Source organism: Odontesthes bonariensis, chromosome 1 (assembly GCF_027942865.1).
Source record: "Odontesthes bonariensis isolate fOdoBon6 chromosome 1, fOdoBon6.hap1, whole genome shotgun sequence".
NCBI lineage: Eukaryota > Metazoa > Chordata > Actinopteri > Atheriniformes > Atherinopsidae > Odontesthes > Odontesthes bonariensis.
Window position 1 is genome coordinate 19,414,966 of NC_134506.1, and position 24,451 is coordinate 19,439,416.

Consider the following 24,451-nt stretch of genomic DNA (forward strand, 5'->3'; position numbering starts at 1 on the left):
CCAGATGAGCTAACTGCCCACCCACACATGCCATTCTGGTCACACCTCTGTTGTGCGTTAACAATGGGACATGTTTTTTTATGTTGTAATGCAGTTTTCTTCTTTCATAAAACAAAGCACTCCTGATCTACACCAAAAAGTGTTCTTTTGGTCTCATCTGTCAACGAAACATTTTTCCCAACAGTCTTCTGTCTCGTCATATGGTGTTCAGTAGACCGCAGACTTTCAGCAATGTTATTTTTGGAGAGCCATGTGGACATTGTATATCTGATAAGATCTTAAATAAAGATCTGCAAGTTTGGACAATATCCAATTCTACACCATATGTGTATATACATATATATATATATATATAAATATGAAGAAGTGAGTGAGAGATTAAAAAAGAGGTTTAGGAGTTACAACGGTGATAATAGATGGGATAACATTAAACTGTCACAATACTTCTTTTAAAACTTTGCTTTTTGTAGAACTAATATGACTAGACTATTAAATAAATGTTCTAGTGAGCATGTTTGTGAATTTTTGTGTGGCATATGATAATATTTTTTTGTGTAAATTTCGGCTGTAAAACATTTGACAGTTACATAATGTGTTTTGATTCACGCTGATTTGTTAGTGTCATATAAATCTGGATATATAATAACATTTCTGTAATAACTTTGTGACAGTAATGATGGAATAATAAAGGAGGATTTTTTCCCGTTCTGGAGATGTCGTTTTAGAGATCATTTAAGGAAGAAAAGCAACAAGAGGGATGAATACATCATTTCATGTTTTAATTACACAGTTACATTGTTCAACACAGACAGTAACCTGAATTAGAATGTTTTACAGCTTCACACATCCAACAGAGCGAACAGTTAAAGAGCGGTATTAGCAACAGGGAGGAAAGCATGCAAGAAATAAATACAAATCAGAATTTAATTCTTCTGGCACAGTTTACTTCATCTAAAAATGGCAACAGGACTGTTGAAAGAGGAAAATGTAACAAAACGGAAAAGGTCTTCGAAGCGCCAACCTTTCCTACAGAAACATGATTTTTCTGTAATAATGTATTGCACAATACAGTATAGAATGCTCCCCTACACATAAAAAAAAACATAAACCTTCTTCAGATAATGTCAAGGTAAAAACAAGACCATCCTGAGCCACAGCTTGTGGTAAAACAAGTGCTGTATCCACTGTTTGCCATCTTAGCTTCTTAGTCATCAGTGCCTGTGTCACAGGAAGGATCTCTATCTCTGCCACTATCACATCAGATAAGCTTTGAAACTTCACTAGCAGACTTTACTGGTTGGGACAGACAGAGGCAAATGCCAGCCTGCTATTAATTGTGTTATCTAAACATGGGTTGTACTTATATTAGGTAGACAGTTAAACAACAAGAAACTGGCTGATGTAAAGTTTTAGGAGACCCTTGGATGGTATTCACAACAGCAGAGCCCTTATGTGTTTGCCATCTATAAAATCTGAACAGAAAAGTAAATGACACCTCAGCACATACTGCAAAACAGAACATTGTTCTGATCTTTTGTATCCTGCCATTCAATGCTTCCAAGAGGGAGGATCTCGGTGACAAACGGTTTAGTCTCTTCCTCTCTACAGCTCTGTTTTTTTTTGTGGGACTGCAGCCTCATATCCCACACAATCAAGCTGAAGACGTCTACTGCTGGGAATAACAAAAAAAAAAACCTTCACAAAAGTGAAACCTAAAGACGAAAGCTGCAGCTTTTGGTTTTATTTTGGTCATCTATAAACGGTCTGTCGGGTTTGGTTTTGTTTAGTTTATCTGAGGGCTTACTTGCAGACAAAGAGGTACACACATAGCGCTCAGAGTTGAATGGAACTGTCATCACAGAGGTTTTTTTATGTAGATGTTATGGATGAACATGGTACTTAACTGCACAAAGCTGCCGCTACATGTTGTGAATCATTATGCCACTATTGTCTGTCTGAGATGTTTCATTAAAGCTCTGAAGGTTTCAAGTAGTTTCTACAGAGACACAAAGAAAAAAGTTTTTTTTTTTTTACAAAACATAGACTCACCACCATCCACACACAAACACACACCCACAGTCATTCATTTTTTTCCTCTGCAAGGCTTCGTAACTGTATGAACACGCTGTAACGCTTTTTCAAAGCAGATGCTTTTGTTGTTTAGAGAAGCACTTCTCAATATGGAGTCAACAAGCGCTTTGATTGCTTGAGTCAGAATTCTACACATTGAAACTCATCCAGTTTGTTGAGCGTGCTTTTCACTCCTGGACTCCAAGTGCATGTATTTCAGAACCTTTGGTTAACTGGTGTAGTGGAGCTCTAACCTTATTTCTTGCAGTCTGTTGATGCACGCCATGTCAGAGCCTACAATGGCAAATTAGGAGTACTTTGGTCTGTGCTTTCATCAGTTTTGGACAACAAATGGCACGTCATAGATGATTCTGTGTTCAGTTTGGTGGTATGCAGGACTGACTGTACAGTACGTGTGTGTCTAGTACTACATACCACCAGCATCGGTTTTGTTAGTGGGTTCACAAAGTTGTAATCTCGTGAGTTAATAATTTTCCAAATCATCAGTGATGACAGTTCCTTTGAGATTCCTGTGATTGCTTATTAATGTGAGTGTGTCCATGTCTGCTCTAGGCCCAGCTTTTCAAAGTCCAGGTCAGCCTCTCCTGGTAGTTAGCTGTATGCTCACAGGAGGTAGCTAGTTTAAGAGTAGGAGGGAGTGTTGCAAGGAGTGGTCTGTGGTAGTTCAGGAGGACATTTGGGGGAAAGAAGCATGTTAGACAAAAATTCTGAAGTAAAAACTTTAACATGGTAGTCATTAAACACTTACATAAATGCTACACATGGATGCAGGGGTACCTTGCAGCTTATGTCAAATCAGTGTTTTTGATTAAATAGCAATGTTGTTTTTTTTTTTTTTTTGTTGTTTTTTTTTGTTTACCAAGTTTGGTCCAAGTGTGAATTAGGCCAGCCATGTAGAGTTGACAATGATCAATATAAAAGGCATTGAATCTGTTTAATAGCCTACGCTATTTGGTGAAGTATATGAGAAAGGCTTAAAAAAACTTAGAGAGGTGATGCCGCTCTCTTGGCCTGGAATTAAAGACATCTGTTCCAGATCTGCAGCTTACGCTCAAATTGCATCCTCACAAATAATAATCAAACCAAAAAGCAATGTTTCAAAGATTGGGTGATAAAATTTGCTTTGTTGGTAGCTTAACACTGGTGTATCACTACATCTTACATTGATGGCTTGTCCTGCACCATGGTAGAAAAATAGCGCCTTTAACCACTCACACAAACGTGGACCAAGAGAGAGGATCACTACAGAAACTACAGAGGCTCTTGAGCTAAAAAGGTGGTAAAAAAAAAAGAAGAAGTTTGACAATTCCTAAATCTAATGTGAATTAATCGATTTCAAACTTTTAACCCTGTTTTACTATGGACTAAATTGGGCCTTTCTATCAGTAGCAGTCTAAAACACACTGTTAAGTCAACTCCTGCAGCATGGAGTCCCTTTACGTCTGATAACAACGGACTTCCCCACTCAAGATCGCATTACACTTTGATTTGAGTACAAATTGAAAAAGTCTTTAACTTGTATGAGTGAAATAACTTGAGAAACATGAATTGTGAGAAAGTCATATTCTGGACATTAAACTTTAAAGGTTTTTGTTATTTGGCAAACACATTTTTGGACCTTTTTAAATACTATGTACATTCACATTAAGTTACTGATGTTACTTTAAATATATCTATATGTATCTATATTATATGACACCCTATGGGCAGTTGCTGAGGTTCCATTCAGTAGCTGAATTCTCTTCATATTGCACCTCCGTCCTCTCACTGTCTTACAATGCCAGCAATACAAAATATTCTACAAGAGGGGTTTCATCTCATTAATATAGATACAACAAATCAAACAATAAGTACAATGTGGGGCCTCCTTCCATAAACAACCATTCCTGCTCTGCCTTCACTGCTTAGCCCGAACTTAAAGGAGGAAAAAAGAAAGGTAACAAACCCAAAACAAAGTCCATCTTTCTGGCTATACACAAAGGCAGAACGTATGGACATCAGCAACAAGACACATTTTTGAAAAAATGAAAAGAGGGAAAATATCTACAAGCAGGTTCAACCCTCCCCATGTGACTGCTTTGTGGCTCTGTCCAATAAGGCTGGGCAGACTTGAGTCAAGTAGTTGGGGAAGAGTGTAGAAGGGGGTTGTGGGGTGAGGGGAGGTAGAAAGAGAGGAGAACAAAGTTTACACCGCCCTTTACCAGGCTCTTTCATCTGTTTGTCATGCTTTGGAAAAGGAGGGAGTGAATGTAAAGGTAAGCGCAATTCCTTGAAATATCTCCTCATTATTAGCTTTAAAAAAAACAACTTACAATCTTCCCAAACGTCTCCATTTTATGCAATGCCCTCTCGGACAATGTTTTCAAGTTTGTGTTGAGGTTTTTGGCAGCTCCGTTGCCGTGTATCTTCATCTCCTTTGAGGCTGTGTAGCTTTACCTCTTTTTGTCCTCTCTACCATTCACAAAAGAACCACACTGTGGCAGGGTTTCCATCAATTTCATCAAGTCTTTCTTGTAGACAAGTTCACAGCTTTGTCCATATTCACTAGTCTGGGCCATCACTGAGGAGTCGCTGTAGCTGTGTCCGTACTGCAGGAGGCAGCTGTAGATCAAAGTACGTCACAGTTTTTCTCATGTCGGACTCTGCGTCCTGTTCTGCAGCTCCTTCGCAGCCTGGTCCTCTCAGGGCTGGCTTATCTGCTGAAGAGGTGATGTTGCTTTGCGTTTGGTTATGAGTGCTTCTCTTTATCGCTTACTTACTCACTTTGGCAGTGTAATACAAAGGTTTGGATCATGTTATTTTTTTTCATCTTTGAATTCATTTGGGTTCATAATGGTGCAGAGAGGTGAGTCCGGTGTAGATTTTCTTGGCTCGCTAGCAAGGTAGTTAGCAGTTTAAAATTAAGTAATTTTCATATCATGAGCATCGTCATCACTATTATTCTTTGTTTAGAATATTTGGATTTTTTCTTTATTTATTCCCTTAAAGCCAGAAAGAAACCTTTAATAAACACTAAGCGTTTTTCTGAGGAATAAGTTGCATCGCAAGGTTCACTCCTTCCTTCACACATTTGAAAATAAAAGGTTATGCTCCTTGTCTGTCTCCATTAGGAAACTGTAGAAGTGCCACATCAGTGAATCGTTAGTGCACATCTCAGGGCTGGTTACTGTTCCTTCATTGGTGCTGAATTAAAGGGAAATCCTATCCAAGTGCTAATTGGCTTGTCATCCACCATCAATGCTGCCTTATCACAGCCCCTCTGTCCGTACATGGACAATATTTAACATGCTTCCATGACTGAGGGCACATCTTCAAGTCAAACCTCATGTTCTCAACAAACACATCTGATATGTTTCTATGCCAGAGAAAGGAGACACTGCAATATTCATGCTTTACACTACACTCAACCCCTGGCTGGAATCTTTGTATCTGTGGCTGTGGTTGTAAAATAGAGAAAGGTAATATAGGGGGAGGGGGAGAAAACCAGTCTGTCATCAGAAGATTATCAGAAGAGTTTGTGATTAGAGGGAAATAAGGATTGAAGCAGGGTGGGAGGAAAGAGAGCAGTGTGCGATGAAGATTCCTCAGTTTGGTTTTGCGTGGAGTGTGGGCACTGTCACTTCAGAATGCCAGGGAGGGACAAGGGTCAGCGAGAGGTGGCGTCTAGTAGGGCGGGGGTAGCTGGAGTTGTGGAGCGAGAGGCACTGCTGGAACTGCTCTCTTTGGGGCTGGCGGAGACACTTCCACTACCGCTGCCAGCACCTCCCGCAATACTGCTCTGGATTGCCAGGGACAAGGGTCCTGGAGGAGTGTTCTCGGAGTGGGTCGGGGGAGCACCGGAGGATGCTGATGAGGCAGAAGAGGAGGAGGAGGGGGTACCAAGAGGGACACTACTGCCCCCTGGCAGCCCCTGTAGGCCTTGACCGCAGACATGGTGGTGCTTCTCCCAGTCTTTGTGTTGGCAGAAGGAGCCGCAGTAGCGAGCTGTGTTGCAGCCGCTGCACGTCTCGCTGGCTTTCCTCCCGCAGTTCCAGCAGCTCTGTTGAGACAGTAATGAGAGAGTGGGTCGATAAAAATAAGTATCCTTTGTATCTCAGGATAGCAGTTTTCTTCATTTGAAGAAACACATGTGAAAACTTAAAATTAGTTTACTTTAAAAAAGTCATTTTTATAATCCAGTTTTGTGTCCGATCCTCACTTTAATTTTTTTGTTACACTATGTTTAGAGATCTTGTTGCAAGGCAACTGGTTTGCATTACCAGCAGGTGGTGGTCAGCTGCTCTGTAATGGTTTCAGCCTGGCACTTTGCTCCAACCATCTGGGTCTGTTGGCTTTTAATTACAAAGAAAACTGGAGCCAGTATTATGAAGCGAGTTCAACATACCCAGGATCTTTTCATTATCTGGCTTCACAAAATCTAAGCTGAAATCATGCAAAGTTGTGCTATTACGCTGGTTATCAACCTCGGTGAGTTCACCCGGATTTTATGACTCAGGCCATGAGCACCAGCTGCAGAATATGTAGTGTCAAACAGCGTGGGAGCAAGTGACGATTAAACACAGACATGTAATTCAAACTGGTCATTTTTTATATGACAGTTTGAGTCATATGACAGAGTGTAAATGTTGACAACAAACCGTAATACTGTGATTAGAAAATAGTTTTCAAAACATTGCTACCTGGGTGTCTTAGAAAATCAACTTATGCAGACATTTAGTTAAGCTACATCATGAAAACAGCCTTGAAATGCAGAATGGAGCATGAAAAAAAAACTGAAAGAATTTTTTTGTTATTGCAAACCGTACAAGATCAACAATTACACATTTTTTTAATCAAGAGGGATTAAGTTAAAGAAAAAATGTGGGTGAGGAGGGGTTCTGTAATACTCACTTCACTGGAATCTTCCTGCTGGTTGATGACCGTTAATGCGTCTTCAGAGGCTTGTCTCTTGGCCTCAGCCAGCGCCCTCTCCATTTTAGATCGTTCGGCAGAAATCATCTCATGAGCCTTCCTCTCGGCGTCAGACACTGCCTTCTGCAGCTCTGACATGGCCTGTCGCTTCACCTCATTCACTGCCTCCTCTGAGAAACAAAGAAAGGGACAGAGGGGTGTCAGTGCTCATGGCTATCATCTCACTCTGCCTGCTTTGTCATTCTTTATCAAGGCTCTTTAAGTTTCCATCTTGTTGTAGTTCAACAAGCAGATGTACATCATCCAAGATTTAAAACTTTCTGCCAGAAAGTGAACGAGCCAGACTTCAGTAATTAATCCAAATGTATCTGGTCTCAATGATTTTAACTACTGACAGCAGCAGATGTCAGCTACTACAAGTTCATCCAAAACGCCATGTTTTGCTCGTTGTCATCCTGTCATAAGAATCATTTTAATAGCAATTGTTTGACAGAGTTTACAGCAAAGAGTGAATGATTTTTCCAGCAGTTAGCTCTCATATCTCCACCACAGCACTTACTCCAGTGGAGCTTTTGTCTTAGGGTCTTCTAGCATAAGAACACTGCACAAGTTAATACACTTTGTTTTTACTGTAGGCAGGTGTGTGGACTCCTTTCCAGATGGCAGACTAAAACAGAAATCTTCTTCCCAGTTTTACGGTTTTGCATTCTTTCATGACTGGCTTCAAAGTGCACAGGAATTGTATGGTACCTGATTTAGGTTTCCAAACATACGGTAAACTTCTTATTAATCAAATAATATGAATTGCCCATTTTCTTCTTGCAATCCGAGCAGCCTTTTTAAAGCTTAAAAAGGCATAAAAAGCTCTCACTCTTCCTCCAGTTCCTTCAGTTGTGTCAAGCTGGCAGAGGAACACACATGAAGAACTTAAATGAAATGCATACAAGAGGACTGCCAGGTGTGATAGACCAACCAAGACGGAGGAAGGGCTGATACTGTTCTCTCCATTGCTCCCAAATTCCTCCACTCCATTTTTGTTTGTGAGGAAACTCATAAATACCTGTCACTTTTCCTTGCCGATCCACTCCAGTTGTTTCAAACCACTGTGCAAAAAGATAGGCAATGGGGGAGCCTTATCCACAACCGGCTGTGTACTTGCACATGGCGCGTGCTCATGTATGTCTGTGTGAGCTTGTGTACATGTCTATGCTTGACTTCTATGCTCATATCCTAAAAAAGTTGGCATTCTGTCAGTCCCATAAACATACAGTCACACTTCTCAAGACTTTCTGTCATCCTGTCTCTACCTTTACCCTTCATCTTTACCCCCCCCCCCCCCCCCCCCCCCCCACACACACCTTTTTTCTCTACCTTGCAAACACTATCTGCATTATTCCAAGCTTCTCAATTATCTGGCCTAATGCATGCACCGGTAAGATTAGTTTGCAAATTTAATTAATTCTTATCAAGGAGACTGCATAGCAGATGCTGGGGCAATTAGCACTTAATGGAAAACACGGGGGCAGCAATATTAACGTTTTAATTCCACAGGGATTTGGCAAGTCCCTGAGACGTGTTATTTCTGACTACTTTTTCACACTTCAGATCTTAGTTCTCAAAAGCGCTGCCGTCTCTCAACCTGAACCAGACCAGAGACTACGTGCCTGGTTTTAATTAAAAGCAAGAGATGCTGCAGCTACACTTGGCAGACTACCTAGCTGGTGAGATAGAAGTGGCACATACACACACATATATAGGCACACAAACACTAGATGTGAGATGTTGAGAGTGAGATATGTTACTCACCCTGCTTGTTTTGGAGGTGCTTTAGTGCTGGGGAGAGCGGGATGCTTGTAGTACCTGTATGAAAAACAACTGCAGTTAAAAGAGCCTTTTCTGCTGGTGAAAATGCAGCACAGTATTTTACCGACAGCAGCAGCATCTTTCCTCCACAGGGTATTGGAGTATGAGTGCAACATAATAGTGCTGGGACTGAGGTGGAACAGGGGCTGAGCCAAACGACTCTTGGGATGGGCTTTATCTAACAAGCAGCAAATAAGAGGGTCCATGCAATGCAGCACTCCCACCTTCTGCCCTTTGGTTGCAAAAGGAGCCAAAATGTTTAACAGCAGTTTAGATTTTTTAAAAATGTATCTTTATATCAAAATGGTATTTTTTTAAGTTACATACGTTTGTGTGATAATTAAAAAAAGAGGACAATGGAGACTTGTTAAGCTCCAACCTGTCCTGTGCTGCTGCGGCCCACCGTAGGCCCGGTGACTGCATTTTCACTGCAGCTTTATCTGCAGTGGCCTTTCATAGTGATGACAGATGGAGGGCATTTAGCCCTAATGACACAGAGGGCCTCCAATCCTCTGGCCTGACGGACCTATGGATGTAAGGCCTCTGTTCTGCCTGTCTCGGTAGCAAGACCGATGATGTGTGTGTTGTTAGTCTGTGTGTGGTCAGTCATGAAGACAATAGTGAGAAGAAGATACCCTGCTCTTACCAGCTTTTCTCCAGATTTCTTCAGGCAGATATCCTGAGGGAGGTCGGTGTAAGAAGTCTCTGTGGATCTCTGAAACACACACAGGTACCCGCTGCAGTTAAACTCAGACAGTATCCAACTCTTCAACTGCATCATCGCACATCTATCCAGTTCAGTTTCCAGTTCAGTGTTTTTGGGAACAACAGAAATTATTTGTGTGGAGACACAAGTAAATAAGGTGTCAACAACTTTTTCAAATATTGCTGGGATGGATACAGGAGATAGAAGTGAATATAATTCTTAATTATGAATGAGCATGCTGTCAACAAGGGAGAAATCAATTGGCTAAAAAGCCAGGATTTGGATTGCCTCACAGAATGAGCTCAAATTTGAGAATGTGCTGAAAAATATGATAATCTGACAGATATTTTGTGTATAAATTGACACATTAAGGCATTTTCAGCATCTCAAATGAACCCTACCTTGCTGTGAGTGTTTTGCTTTTGCCAAACATACCCTGTGTGTGTTTGTCTACCTGTCTGTCTGCCTGACTGCCTTTCAACAGCCGAGGAAGTTCCTATGGGCAGTGACTCGCTGCTGCTAGCTGTGTTGGAGGAGGAGTTGTGGTGAGGAGGAGGAAGAGTAGGAGGAGGAGGAGGAAGGCAGTGCTGTCCGTTGCTCCCACCTTTTTTCATCTCCTCCACGTCGCTGTAGCGTCGAATCCAGTGATTCATCTCCTCCCGGTCCGCCTCCTGGCAGCGGCGCAGCACAGTCAGAGAGCGCCGTGTCTTCTCCACCATGTCCATGATGCAATTCAGAAGCTATAAAGCCAAAGGATTGCAGACGGGTTTACATAAAGTCATAAGTGAGCAAGAGAAGATGTTTGGAGGTTCTCCATCAATTTAGAAAATGTAAACCCTTTTCTCCTATACATATACTGTGAATCTGTGAAACTTTTAGAGATAATAGAATATCCATTAAAGCTCAAACTTGAAAGACCACCAAGCATATTTTCAATCCTTAAACAGACACCACCTAGCTAGCAGATAACTTCATGTTACTGTTTCTGCCTATCTGTTTATGAATTGTATGTCTTCTCAGTGAATTTCATCGTATAAAAACGTCACCACAATGATAACGTAGCAGCTGGTCTACTGATGAAAAGGTTGAGCCAATTCCTTACAGCCCTCTTCTCTTTCCCCTGACAACCCAACAGATTTCTTGTCTTTTCTCTCTGTCTTGAAAGTGTCACTTTCTTTTCACAGTGCCCTGTCTTTCCAGACCCAGCAAGGCCTGCTAATTCAATCCATATCACTGTTCCCATTCATCTTCACCCCTTCTCTGTCTCTACCTCCTTTGCTCTGTCTCTCTATCACCTCCCTCCCCTCTGCATTAGCTATATTTATTTCAGTGAAGTGTTTCTAATTTGGCTAGGGTCCAGGCCTGGCCAGTTCTCTCCTTGACTGCAGCTCTTGTCTCAGCTGCTCTACTCAGCTGGAGTTTCTCTCTGCTGGGTTCTGAGCTCCATCTGGGGCCCCGTTTCTATCTAACACGCTGTGTGTGCATGTATACTTGTGTGTCTTGTGTACATGATTTTCCCTTCATGGAGTTGGGTGCTAGGAATCCAGATAGGTGTTTGTCAGTTGTTAATTTACCACACTGACACAGACGCCCCCCCCCCCCGGTCAGCTGTCAGTTCACTGCTAACTCAGCTGGGACGAAGGCTGTTGTCAACAGTTCCTGTTGATGTCATCTGCTTGCCATCTTTAGCCCTAAAACTAGCTTTAATCACCCGCTAATCTCTTTACCCTTTTTTTTCCCACTGCTGAAATATTTTAGAAACAAAGATATGGTCTGGAATAAGCATGGCAGCCATGCTAATACTTACATTATCAAGATGTTTCCATTCTTCTGCCCACTCTCGATCTGTAAGACGATGGTCGATCACCTCCTCTTGGCGGGCTCCATGCACTGCTGCAATCAAAACAGATGGAACATCTCTGTTAGATGCTTATGCAGTACACTTCAAAAACACAGTAAATACTGCAGCATTCTGACACACATAACTTTTTTTCAAACCTTTTTATTCTAATTTCTTCAAAAGAAAGTGGTTCAAATTGCGCAACATCTTTACTTTATTATATTTTTCTGCACACATAATTGCTGTATGTTATTATGTAAGATTCACTGAAGCTATTTTCTATATGCTTACTTTGTCTAATTTGCACTATTCTATCCAAATATAGCACAAACAAAAATGAGTTGATGTTATATGTGAATAAATTTAAATGATTTACGATTCATCATCAAATCAACAAAACAAGGTATTGTTGTTGTTTGTTTTTTCAATACCAAATAAAGAGCCATATGCACTTCATATAACACAGCCTCATATCAAGTTAGTAAAAAAATAGGGAGATGAATTCATTTCAGATGGAAGCCTACATGGTTGCCACAGTTGTCTACATGAGCATGTATGGCTGTGTTCTTAATATAGATGCACAGCCACAAGGATTATCAGACTGGACTGACAACTGGCCTTTATTCTTCACATACATCCAACTTATGTTCACACAAACTCACTCAATCTTGACCTTACAGCTGTATACCAAATTACTCTAGATCAATAGAACTACCAAACTGAATGAATGTTTTGCAGCTGTTGTACCTGTCTGTCGGTGCCTGTCTCGAGCATCACGGTGTTCATTATGCCTGTACGCATCTCTGTATTGGTGTGCCAGGGCCATGTCCTCTAAGCGATAGTGCTGTGGCCCCATTTGGGGGTTGGGTGGGTGGGTCAGGCCGTTTGGAGGGTGTGTGGGGTGGCCGTTTGGAGGTGGGTGAGCGGGGAGACCTGTGCTAGGGCTGAAGCGTTGGCTGGGGCTGATGGTGCAGGGCCTCTTGGCCAGGTGCTCCGGGTGCAAGCCATCTCTCTCTGAGCTGTCTTTGGTCCTAATGGCATGGGAGTGAGACAACACATGAGTGAATGTTAAAACATTTAGCTGCAAAATTTTAGATCAAATTGTTTTGCAGACACTAGACAACACAGACACCTAACAGTTTGTGGAGTATGGTATGAAAAAAACAGACAATTACTGTGAAATGTACTGTGAAGTGTTGTGATAACCAAGACATGAAAAAGTCAATAAATAAATCAAGACCTTGGAATAGAAGTTATAGACAGCCTGACACAGTCTAAAGGCCTATAAACAAGAAGTGTAGCATGTGCACTATATTGCAACCAACAACAAAACATATCAGGGCCCAGATCTTCAAAACTACAGATAAATGCTTGCCCATTTAGAAAGTGCTGCGCTACTAACATGACTAACTTAATTTATTTTCGTAGTACACATCTCAATTCAGTTTCACAAATCTAATCTTATACAACATGTTAACATCTGAAAGAAGTTACTTGATTTTTTTCTCCAACTAGTCTCTTTGTGGCCGTCCCAGACTACAATGAGAAATGTGAAGACTTTTCCAGGTCGAGTATACAATGCCAGGGTATTACTTCATAGTTCGGAAAAACTTGCCACTTTCAAGGTAAAAACAATCTTTGAAATTGTTTTAAAATATCTGCTCTAATTCTAAACAATTACAATATTAAAACGTTTTGTAGTAGGAAGTGTAGTATTTAGTAATGGTAGCCATTCCTCTTTGAGAAGCTCAGGCAAGAAACACAAACGTGTTTTTTTTAGTTCAGAAACTGGTGTATGCCAACAAAAATACCTTACTCATTCACATATGAATGAGAGCTGCTTGTTGAGCTGTTACAGTAAGGCACTGCCTCTCCAAAGCTTCTGCACAGCTGTACACCATATGTATCTAACAAACCACGTCCAACTGTACACCCTGTGTCTCAAGCTCTTAATCTGAAAATCCCTCTGCCTTCTCTTAGATTGTGAGTATTTCTCCCTCCCACCCTGCTTTCGGGCTTAAGGGGCAACGGGGGCTGTGTATTTGACAGATGTTTAGTCGCACTCATTTGTGTTTGTGTACTTTAAGTGAGTGTGTATCTGCGTATGTGTGAGAGAGGTTGTGTTTTCAAGCCATCTGGACAGTTTAAATGGGAGTGTTGATATTAATCTGTTTAGCTGGATGGCAATAGCCAGGCATTCAGATGGAAATCACTCTTTATCATCACAGGGATCAAAAGCGAATAAATGCAATGCTGCTGCCACATGAGGATGACATGTGCTCATGTGTGTGTCTCTGTCTTTCATGTGCATGTATGCGAATGTCAGCTACACTCACACACATCCCTGGCTGTAGTAGCCAACAAATCAGAGGAACAGCTGGCACAACCTTGGCTGGGTCCCCAACCAACCAACCAACCCCCCCTCTCCAATGAGCCCTACATGCTGTGTATAAGCCTGAGTTCAGGAGGCGGAGGTGTCTGGATTACAGTGTGATTGCACATCCAGCTTCTATCCAAGCCACCAACATTCAACTCCCAACACCCTGCTCAGGATGTGTACAGTGTTATGGTGAGCACATTACCATCTGGACACATCCCAAACATACAGGCAGCTGCTGGGGCCATTAGGTCAGGCAGGCGGAGAGAGGAAAAGGGGTAAAAAATTGACGAAAAAAGAAGGACAGTTCCAGAAGGAGAAGAGGGAAGGATGAAAAAGGGATGTGTTATCTTTTTGGCTTGGTCAAAACGTGTGGAACAAAAGCAAAGTAAAGCTCTGTTATGTCAGTCTTCTGTGGGATTGATGCCATCGACTATGCTTCACTTCTAGCTCTCTTTGACAGATCTCTGTTTTGCCTCTAACCCTCTCTTTGTATTTTCTTACTCTGCATTTATCTCCCTCCTCCCTCCAAGACAGCTGCCAGAGCCAGTCTGGCATCAGGACTGTCCAGACTTTTGCCTCCCGCACAGAGGATTTATAGTTTCCCCTTGTCGCTTGGCATTAAGAAAAACGCTAAAATATTTCATTTATAATAGTCTGTGTGAGGGTCTGCCAATGCACGCAGACTTCTGAGGTCTGTATTTTCTTGTGTTTGGATGAGAGACGCTACCTGTCAGGAGTCCTTCTCTTGCCATGCTCATTCATCTCCAGCATGATCTCGGAGGAGTCGAGGGGCGAGCTGGCATTGGCATCCAGGAGAAGCTGCTCGTGTTGGGCCAGATACTGAGCTGGAGTCTGTTTGGCCAACCTGGCACAGTGAAGCAGTTCTCTCTGCAGCAGGGGCAGGTTTGCCTTCAGAAGTTAAAAGACAGAAAAACATACATCTTTGCTTAGGAAACTAAATATTGAAATAAATTGTTAAAGGAAGGATATAAATTTATCGAAGTCATCTTAACATTGAGAGGAGAGTTAAGTGAACAAGAAGAGCGCTTGAAACTCATTGTGGAACACTAGATAGATGGGGTGAGAGTGAAATAATGCCAGATTAGGTTGAGAGGTAAAAAGAGAGTGATAGATGAAGCGACAGGATGAGATAAGACAGGTCCCTTGACACATTCCTCCACCGTGTGTCTCACTCTAGTTGGGGTGTGCTGTTGTGTGTATTATATCTGTGTGTGTGTGTGTGTGTGTGTGTGTGTGTGTGTAACAGTGCCATCAAATAGCTCTCTCAGACCTGTCTGGTTGATATAACACAGCTATTGCTGCAATGTCCCAGATGTGGAGGATCATTGCACGCTAGGAGGTCTGACGCACTTATACACACTTTCACACATCTCCTTTCTAACCACATATTTATATGCACATCCTACCACTCTCTGCATTTACTATGATGGTTTGTATATGTTTATAACACATCAATTACTGTATAGATTTACGATTATGACAAGGTTTCCTCTCCAATTTTTATTTGAGACAAATAAAAAAGAAAAACCAACCCACAAAATCATTGTCCTTCACACTTGCCATGAGGGCAGAGTTGGAAAGACCTACATCAATTTACACAAGTACTGTACCAACGTGCAACAGTAGTTTGCATGTGTATTTCCATTTTAAGCTACTTTTTACGAGTTATGACTTAACGATTTTTAATTTGGAAATGTATTCCATCTTTGCCATTACATTTCTCCAACAACCTCAGTTGTGTCTTATTTAACCAAAAAGATTCTACAAGATACGTGATAATATATAAAGCTTAGAGAAAAAGTAAAAAAAAAAAAAATCACATCACATTTTCTGTGGTATTGCATTTAAGACAATTTCTATGAATTCCAAAGGATAATGTTTCCTGGCTTCAGTCTCCTTGACCACGGCTGGGATTTGCCATACCGCTTGCTTTTCTCTTTTGGTCTATAGCAATCCCAAGTGAACCTGGGATTGATTCTGGGAATTGCAAGCCAGGAGCCGTCAGTTTAAATGCATTTCAGATTTACAGCAGGATTAAGTTACCGGCAGGATTCTAAAAACCCGCCAAGTAAGGTTTTTACGCTTTCCTCAGATGATAAATTCCGATGATTAAAGCACATCATCAGAAATTATCTTAAATACAAGTTAAACATTTTTATCACTGGCCAAATATTATCATCAGTAAGCTACCTTTATTTGAGTAGAGGATCTGAAAACTTCATCAAACAATGCAGTGAATTTGTAGCCTGTAAAATGCAGACATCAGGTTTGAATTATTTTACATAAAATCTACAAATGGGCATTTACCTTTAGGAAAGGAATGACAAAAGGTCTCAGCGGGAAGTTCGTGGCCTCGTGAAGTTTGGAGTGAAACTCTTCAATGGTTAGAGTGGAATTCTGTTCAAGACAACAGGAAGTGTGTGACAAAGAGAGAACACAAGAAAAACAAATTTTAAAAAGGTGATATAAATACTTGAAATATATCACAAAATAACAGCATGCTATAATGTAGCAAAATAAGGACATTGAATTTGGTTTATAAGAGGAACAGTCACAACATACCACCAGTCCCAACACAAGGCTACGAACTCTCTCTCCAATCTCAGGTGAAATGTCGTTGCCAAACTGCTGTAGTGTGGTCAGAAAGCGCTTTAGTTTGCAGAGCTGCCTGGCACCACAAGCTGGTGGGAGCTGCTGATTGGACAGCGAGGCTGTGGAGGACATGGCTGGCCCGTTACTGAAGCCGTTGGGAGTGGATGGAGCACCGTTTAACGACGTAGGTGAGTGGCTGCTCCCGTTCAGCACTGACAGATAAACAGACAAAAGGTTGACACAGTGAAAATTGGGTCAGTAGTTTTGGAGTGGCCTGCGGGGCATCTGACAGAACTAGGGACATGATGAGGGCAGTGGTCATTATATCCTTCTGATGGAAGGCTGTGTGGTCAAGATGAAAGTTAAGGAGCGCGCATGAGATGCTTAAAGCAACTGAAGGGCTTCTATTTTCTGTAAGTCTTAATACTACTAGTCATTTTAAAGTAACTTTAGCCATATCACAAGGGCTACCATATGACCCCCTCAAGGCCTTCCACCTCCCCTTGTATCAGTCTATTCCTTCTCACTCACTCACTAGGACACAGCTATAAGAGGAACTTGTTAAAGATGAGCCAAAAATAGTCCTGCGGGCTGTGTTACTTCTATTCCAGTAGCAGGTGTGTAGCTAAATCTGGTCCTGCACATGTCCACCAGCTGAAAGTAGATTTGCAGCTTTAAGGTTCAGAATAGACAGCATTCATACACATATATAAGCACACACACATTCTTCTTAATGTAGGCACAAACAAACTCATAAATACACAGTAGCAAACACACACACAAGTTTGACCTTTCCCCTGAAATGCTCTTCTTCAGTCTGTCCTGGTTCCCTACATAAACATATGTGTGTTGTGTATAACGAATGAAGACAAAATGTAACATGATGTTCTCTCTTTGTATGACATGCCTGATCTAACATCTTTTTAAAATGCTTGTATAGACCTCTACCGTGAGACACTGTTGACTGTAAGGCTACACCTGGTTGTCATTCTTGAATAAAGCCCATATATACTGTTCAGTTGTTCGCTGGTTTAGTTCCTGTGGTTCCTCTCAGGCATGTTTGTTGCTCTAATCCGTGGGTCGAGGGCCTGAACACATACGGCCTAACCCATGTGATCCCGACAGTCAGCACTTGTGTTCTGGTTTTAGGAAGAGGGAGAGATGCAAGGAGCGAGCTGCTCAGCTGACCGCCCAGCACGACAGGTGAAACAACATGGCCTGTCATTGCTATATAGGGAAGAAAGTAGCCTACACACTACAACGACTGATGTCCCCTGTACCATCCGCCTCCTGACTAGCTGACAAACAACAGAGTTACACACACGCAAACACAATGCCACAGCTACACTCACACATGCGCCCTAAGACACTTGTACCGCCAGCAAGGGCATTATTCACACTGCAAGACACACACATGCCCGCAGAGACGCACACCTGACACACAAGTGATCACAACATTTGTTCAGCAGAAGAGGGAAGAAACACATATTTGGAATTCCTCTCCCTTTCTTTAGGCGCACAAGGTGACAGTTGAGCTGAGAGGAACAAATGGCTGCGTGGTTCAGGGCTTCTGAGCGGCTGCAGATATTATTTAAAGGGAGTACTTTATTTCAGATCAATTTATGAATAAACTGATTAATGCGGTGGCAAAACACATCATTTAACAATAGAAAGCAACAACACAAAAAAACAAAGAAACATTTCAAAGGATGCAACGTAACAAAAATTAAAACAATGATTCAGGGACCTCAATCTTTTCTTTAAAAAAAAAAACCTTTTAAGTGACAAGGAAAAAAGGTAAATAAATAAATCTGAAAAAAAAAACAACGACACAGATTGTCATGGAACACAACAGCTTTTTTAGAAAAGACAAGGACAAAACACACATTTCACACAAGACAACAACGAAACAAAGACCACAATAATGTTTCAGAGAATCACAAAAGCTGTTAGTTATGTTTCGTAAAATATTGTTTCTTGTTTTTGTTTGTAAATGTTGCATTGTCTAAGTTATTGTGTTTGTTTTTGTATTTTGCTCCTTAAAACCCCCATAGATGAACCTGTTGCATATTAATTTATTTATCTATCGATCGAGTCATATAAGATCTAGAGGAAAGGCAGGAGTTGCAGAAAGCGGAGAAATATTTGCATGTGGATTGTTGAGAGTTGAGAGAGAAAGAAAGACGCACAACAAAGGACCCAAACTTGAAAAAGAACATTGTGATCACAGCACATTATGAGAATCCTAACCTCTAGTTACTGGTTGCTTCAGTTTTTGTTTTACGCCAACTTGTAAATTCATGCTTAGAAATGCACGTCAGCTCAGGAGAAATATTCATCAGTGTGCCCCATCAGTGTGCCCCAGGGCAGCTGTGGCTACAATCCAGTAGTCTGCCACCATCAGCATAGCACTTTGAGATTCCGTATGAAATGAAAAGTGCTTTACAAATGTAATTGATTATTATTATTATATTATTTGCAATGTAGCAGATCCCAGCTCATGCAGCTTTTGCAATCATATCCAATGCTTTCTATGAAATGAAGACATAGAGTTGTTCCTTCCATGGATCACTGATACAACACGCCTATCTCATAGTTTTCTTCCCACCTGCCTGGTTAACTGCCTGCTGACATGACACTTCAAGAAAACATATACCTCACAGCATGTACAGTAACTTTGGGTTACGCACAGTTCAGTCAAATCATTTATGGCAAAGAGGTTGGACTTTTGACAGTAAAAGCTGTAAATATATCCATTTCACAGTTTAAAGATGACTTAAAGTGTTATTTTCTTACAATTGTAAAGGAGCCTTACTTGATTTACTGGTGGCTGGGGTGAATGAGGCATTGCGACTTGTTGCTTGGCTGACAGCCGGGGGTGGAGGAGGCATGTTGGGTGGGGTGGACCTGGGCTGGGTTTTCACATCCGCAGGTGAATCTGGCATTGTTCCAACCCTCTGCACTCTGCTACCTGCAATATGGAATCAAAAGCAAATACATTAAAACAGAAACAGTTGTCAAGATGGAATTTCAGCTTAGAAAAAAAAAAATACAAAAAATACTTTCAAAGAGAAGACAGCTGGTTAAGGAGGAAAGCACTGACATTTTCACCTGGGAGCCATCGATTGTTTCCTAAAACCAAAAGCCCCGTGTATAGAACCAAAACAAATCAATGCACGGAGTGGAAATGAATCCAAACTTGTATTGTCTTTCTTGTTAGAGATTCATGGGGCCTGCGAGACATACAGTAACACCTGCTCTCTCACTCAGCTGCTGACTGACTGAGATCCCCCCCACCCCCCCTCCTCTCCACTCTTCCCTCTTGCTCTCTCCTTCACACATATACAATCCATGTAGCAATGACATCCCAATCAGTGCCCCCTCCCCCCTCACCACCTCACTGTAACCTCCAACCCCCAGACACATATTCACAGGCACACACAGCTCCCCGCCTGTCCCCTGTCGTTCTCTAGCTCAGACAGCCGGCTTGACAGCCAGTGACAAGTGCAGCTGGATCTGCTGCTGTCCATCACTGCGCACTGGCTTTCAGCAGAGTTCTGTCCTGCTACTGGAGGCTTCACTGTCCTCTGCCAGACACTGTGCCAGCACCAAACAAGGCAAGGCCAAGCTCTGTAGAATCAAGGCAATGGTAAAAGACACTTGAGGGAAACACTGTAGAGGTGGATGTACCACAGCCACAGCATGTGTGAGGACTGTTGCCCTACATTATGTATTAGTGGCAAAGAGCTTAATGCAGTCTATACAAACAAAAACAATGTCATGCACAACACTGCGTACACAAAGTTAAACTCTATCTATCTATCTATCTATCTATCTATCTATCTATCTATCTATCTATCTATCTATGGGCTGTCCCTGTCTATGTGTCCCTCTGTCGGTGCAGCTGCTGGAACAAGATCCTTGTGCAATGTAAACCTGAGCTGAGAGTGTGATGACTTTTTCAGCCAGTCAGAAGATAGCTTTTAAGGATGTGTATGAGTGTCACCACCACAGACTGCAAGAAATGTGCACTATCCTGTGACAAACAACAGAATAAATATATCATACAGTTTGTGTATTACTACAGACACATGTGCCTTTTTGTCTTAATGTTGCACACTTCTATTATAAAAATATCTACATTTGTCATGGAGAACAAAGGCGGCAGAGAGCTCTCATCTTAACTTTAACAAAACACTATATATTGTATTTCAGAAATAAATACCTTAAAATAAGCTTTAAAGGTTTGTGGTAATGAGTTTTAGTTAAAACTGCTATCAGTAAATGATTGTTTCCAAAAAAAAAAATTTTACACTTCATATTTTTAAAGGCTGCTTTTCAAAGAATTGTTCCTTTTTAATACTTAAATCTCCTCTTCAATAAATGTTTTTTTTTTTTCGGGTGATAGTGACCTTGTCTGTGATTTTGATGGCATTATCTCAAGATCACGAGTTGATTATTCTGTTGCCTAAAGAAAAAGAAAAAAAAGCTTGTTTTTGCATGACATAAAGTTAATCTCTCTAATTTTCACAAGAAAATCAAGATCACAACATGTTATCGTGAGAAAATGAGATTTGGTTTCCTGTGTTAACACCCGATTCCATTGTTCAGCACTGCAGCCACAACACTTGGGGAGGATCTATGGTTTTAATTCAAGGTATGCATGTGTTATTCTATGTGCTGCGCTGAGTTTAGTAAAGGGCTGTTTTTGTTGAGCAAAGACAGTGGCGTCTGTCAGCATAGATAAAAGTTGAACCAACTCTGCTTCAACCAGTAGCTGCTCCTCAAGTAGTCCCGCTGTTAGCGGTGACAGAAAAACAAACTTTTATAGGCCGTACTAACAAAATATATTTATCCATTATCTTGAGAAAACAATCCTTGTTATCTCGAGATAATGACAGAAATTTACAACATGAACATCTATAATCCCAACAAAATGAGCTTCATTATCTTGAGACATTGAGATATGAGACAGCTGACTCATGATATCGGGATAATGATATAAGAAAAGGTTTCAAGCATGGCTTCTCTCAGATTCCGCAGGCTGACAGTATTTTCTGATTTAGAATTTACGGAGGGATAAAAAAGGGATAAAAATCCAAAATCTTACTTGCAAAAATCTTTGACTACTGTGTTAAAAATGCATTTTCTGGAAATATTGGCAATTTAGTGAATTTTTTAAGCTGGATGTTTTGTCATTTAAACATTCAAATTTGAAACTGAAAAAAAAAATGGTGACACAAACTGAATTTTCTCAATGCCTTCTCTTCAGCTGGCTCTTTTAAGTGCATGAGAAAAATGGAAGAAGAATCCACTCCTGTTTTGTATTATTGTAGGGACAAAACATATCAAAAACCTTATTCCACAGCCTCGGACACAGAATGACCTGTCAAGAGAGCCCACTTGGTTGCTAGTGATAATCTCTTGTAATTCTACTAATAAAAAGATAACAGAGACCCTATCAGCAACACTCTTGAAACAAATGATCTGACCTTTATACAATATGTCTTGGATTTGAACCGTGTATGTGGCTTCAGTGAAACTGTTTTGTTGTCATCAACTATCACAATGTGTTTTTTCATTTCATGTTAGCTCCACAAAACCCTTGTTGTCAGTCTGCCTCAGTACTTGGTGTAAGCCTATTTCTGAGAGCTCATGAAGAAACGATCAACAGCTGGTGTCTGTATTTAAAGAGCGCCACACTGGAGTGTGCGGTACGAGGGCCATTGACACAGTGATCCTCACGAACACGAGGAGCACTCTGCTGTTTGCCCCATGCCAGACGCTCTGAACATAAACACACAAGACAGAGGCGGCTAGTATAAATAGATGCAACCATTCTCTTCTATAGGGCGCTAAACATATACACAAGCTCTCCATGCTTCTGAATTCATGGGCTAATTCCAGGATGGAAGTTTCAGTACATCTTTTTGATCATGTTTTTATTGCGCAACTGCATGCGTTGACTTGCACATAGAATAAATCCTGACTTGTTTGGTAATAACCAATCACATTGTGAGGTCCAAATGTATTGCTTATCAAACCAGACCTAAGACCTGTTGTAAGAATATATATAAGGAGGAGAGGACAGGAGGAGGATAGAGGGACCATACTGTCTGTCTGCTCCCATCGTGGGATTATAGACAGCTGTTTAATCTGACCAGCTACAAAGACAGGGCACACACATACACACACACCATGCTCTGGATTTTCCTTTAATACATTAGGAAGTCTGCTTGGTCTGCAGCCCCATCTGTGACCATCTGTGCTCCCTTTGTGCTTTGTGTTGAAGGTCAAAACATTTACACCCAAAGAAGTATAGAAAGAGAGACCCCTATCACCTGAAAAAGTAAACCTGTTTTTAAGGTACGGGTCTGGACCATGCTTCTGTCTGCAGGCAGCTATTTCCCTCCACATCTGAATGTCTGAGAGCAGCCACTTTGAAACCGATACAGCTGAAAATAGATCTTCTCAGATATGTTGCTGTCTGTCCTAAATACTACTGAATATTACGCTGAAAATAAAACAGCATGATATAGTCATTACCTACCTTGCTGCTGCTGCCTGTGTCTGTTTGTCTGTTTCTCAGACTCACTGAACAGCTGTATGTCTGCATGTTTGACGTAATCGGGGCTAAAAGATTGCTCACCAAAGAAACAGCCTGCGTTCTAAAAATGCTCTCTGTCTTCTACTCTTCCCTTGTGCCATGATGAAACAAGATGAAAAACAACTGACTGCAAGACACACAAAGCCGCATACAGCTTGCTTTACAACTGCAGATGCACACTTAAGTGGCTTGTCAAGCTTTCTAAAGTTGCTTTGGTGTGTTATTAAAGATTCAAGGTCGGATGCTTTCTTTAAAGCCCCTTAAAACAAACATACATGCACATATAAAGACTACCATTTAAATACAAGACATTAGAAGATCATTCAGCAGCTGGTAGTGCATTTTGGTCTCATTTTACATAGGCAACTGTCTGTGTGTCGACTGTATGAACTCTGTATAAGTGTGCATGTGCATTTGTGTTTCCAGTGGAAATACAGCTGCAACTTATTAGCTCAGGCTAACCACTGTAGAACAGTCCCCTTAAATCCCCCACCGTCTATTCAATCTTTCATGCTCCACAGAGACTTTCGTCAGTGACCACATAGGCCTAAAACTCTCCCTCTGTCTCTTGCTCCCTCCCTCCAACAGTAATTCCCCCAGTCTCCAGGAATGCTGTTGTTTTTAATTTCTCCCAGCTGCTCTGGCTGGCTGCCCAGCCGCCTGCCTTTCCACATCTGTTCCCTATCAGGCCTCTGTGGAGTCCACACAAACAGAGCCCGAGCCTCTGGCCCTCAGCCCCCCACCAGGCCTTTATATCAAAACATTTGGGATTGTAACCCCATGCCCTGGGCATAAGACAGAGGGATACAGCACCATACGTTCTGATAATACCTGTGAAATGACCAGTTTAAAGACAAAGACATAATTAGAACAAACCCGATTTGTCATCTGACAGGAACCTACAAGTGTGTGTTTCTGTCTGACTGCCAACACGTTCTATACTTTGAAACTTGCATGGCTGTCAGAATGAACTTGTGTTCTATCACAGGTAAGATAGGAATGTGTGTGCGCTTATATTTATGTGTCAGCACTGAGGTTGCTTCTGCAGAAAGATCCCAGGCTCCACTTCATCTTGAGCTGATTTAGAGTTCAGAGGCTTTAAAGCCCTCACTAATGACAGGGTGGGAGACCAGTGTGGTGCATGCACATGCACATACACACGCATATTTGTAGTTCTGTCTCTGCGAGTAGTCTCATTGACGTGCTCTCTCTTGCCCTAACATCTAGCTTCATGTCTTAACCCTGGAACAGCCGTTTAAAGGAATGTCTTGAAGTTAGAAATGTCTAAAATGTCTTCTCTTTCCAGAAACATCCTCACTACTGTTGTCTAAAACTCAAATTCTTTTCGTAAACACACATACCCACTGGAACACAAACAGATGCATTCACACATGCTCACAAGTTTGCTGAATGCATGTGCTCACACTGCGGACACAAACA

The 24,451-nt window shown here is 41.4% G+C and overlaps 1 protein-coding gene across 6 annotated transcripts in view; it reads right to left on the reverse strand.

Moving 5' to 3' along the window:
- Nucleotides 1-758: 758 nt before the first annotated feature.
- Nucleotides 759-24,451, reverse strand: part of cbfa2t3 (CBFA2/RUNX1 partner transcriptional co-repressor 3) — a 43,869-nt gene continuing 20,176 nt past the window's right edge. For 3 of the 6 annotated variants that reach the window (XM_075453020.1, XM_075452952.1, XM_075453129.1), the window contains 11 exons: nucleotides 19,220-19,375; nucleotides 16,375-16,616; nucleotides 16,120-16,209; nucleotides 14,519-14,700; nucleotides 12,159-12,442; nucleotides 11,379-11,464; nucleotides 10,026-10,311; nucleotides 9,512-9,580; nucleotides 8,809-8,862; nucleotides 6,982-7,172; nucleotides 759-6,130 (listed from right to left, as the gene is read on the reverse strand). In XM_075453020.1, the coding sequence (XP_075309135.1) occupies nucleotides 5,738-6,130; nucleotides 6,982-7,172; nucleotides 8,809-8,862; nucleotides 9,512-9,580; nucleotides 10,026-10,311; nucleotides 11,379-11,464; nucleotides 12,159-12,442; nucleotides 14,519-14,700; nucleotides 16,120-16,209; nucleotides 16,375-16,616; nucleotides 19,220-19,375 (2,033 nt within the window). In that variant the 3' untranslated portion in view covers nucleotides 759-5,737. Of the gene's footprint in view, nucleotides 6,131-6,981; nucleotides 7,173-8,808; nucleotides 8,863-9,511; nucleotides 9,581-10,025; nucleotides 10,312-11,378; nucleotides 11,465-12,158; nucleotides 12,443-14,518; nucleotides 14,701-16,119; nucleotides 16,210-16,374; nucleotides 16,617-19,219; nucleotides 19,376-19,507; nucleotides 19,679-24,451 lie in introns of those variants that run through there. The other 3 variants (XM_075453195.1, XM_075453108.1, XM_075453085.1) reach the window with 3 other exon arrangements.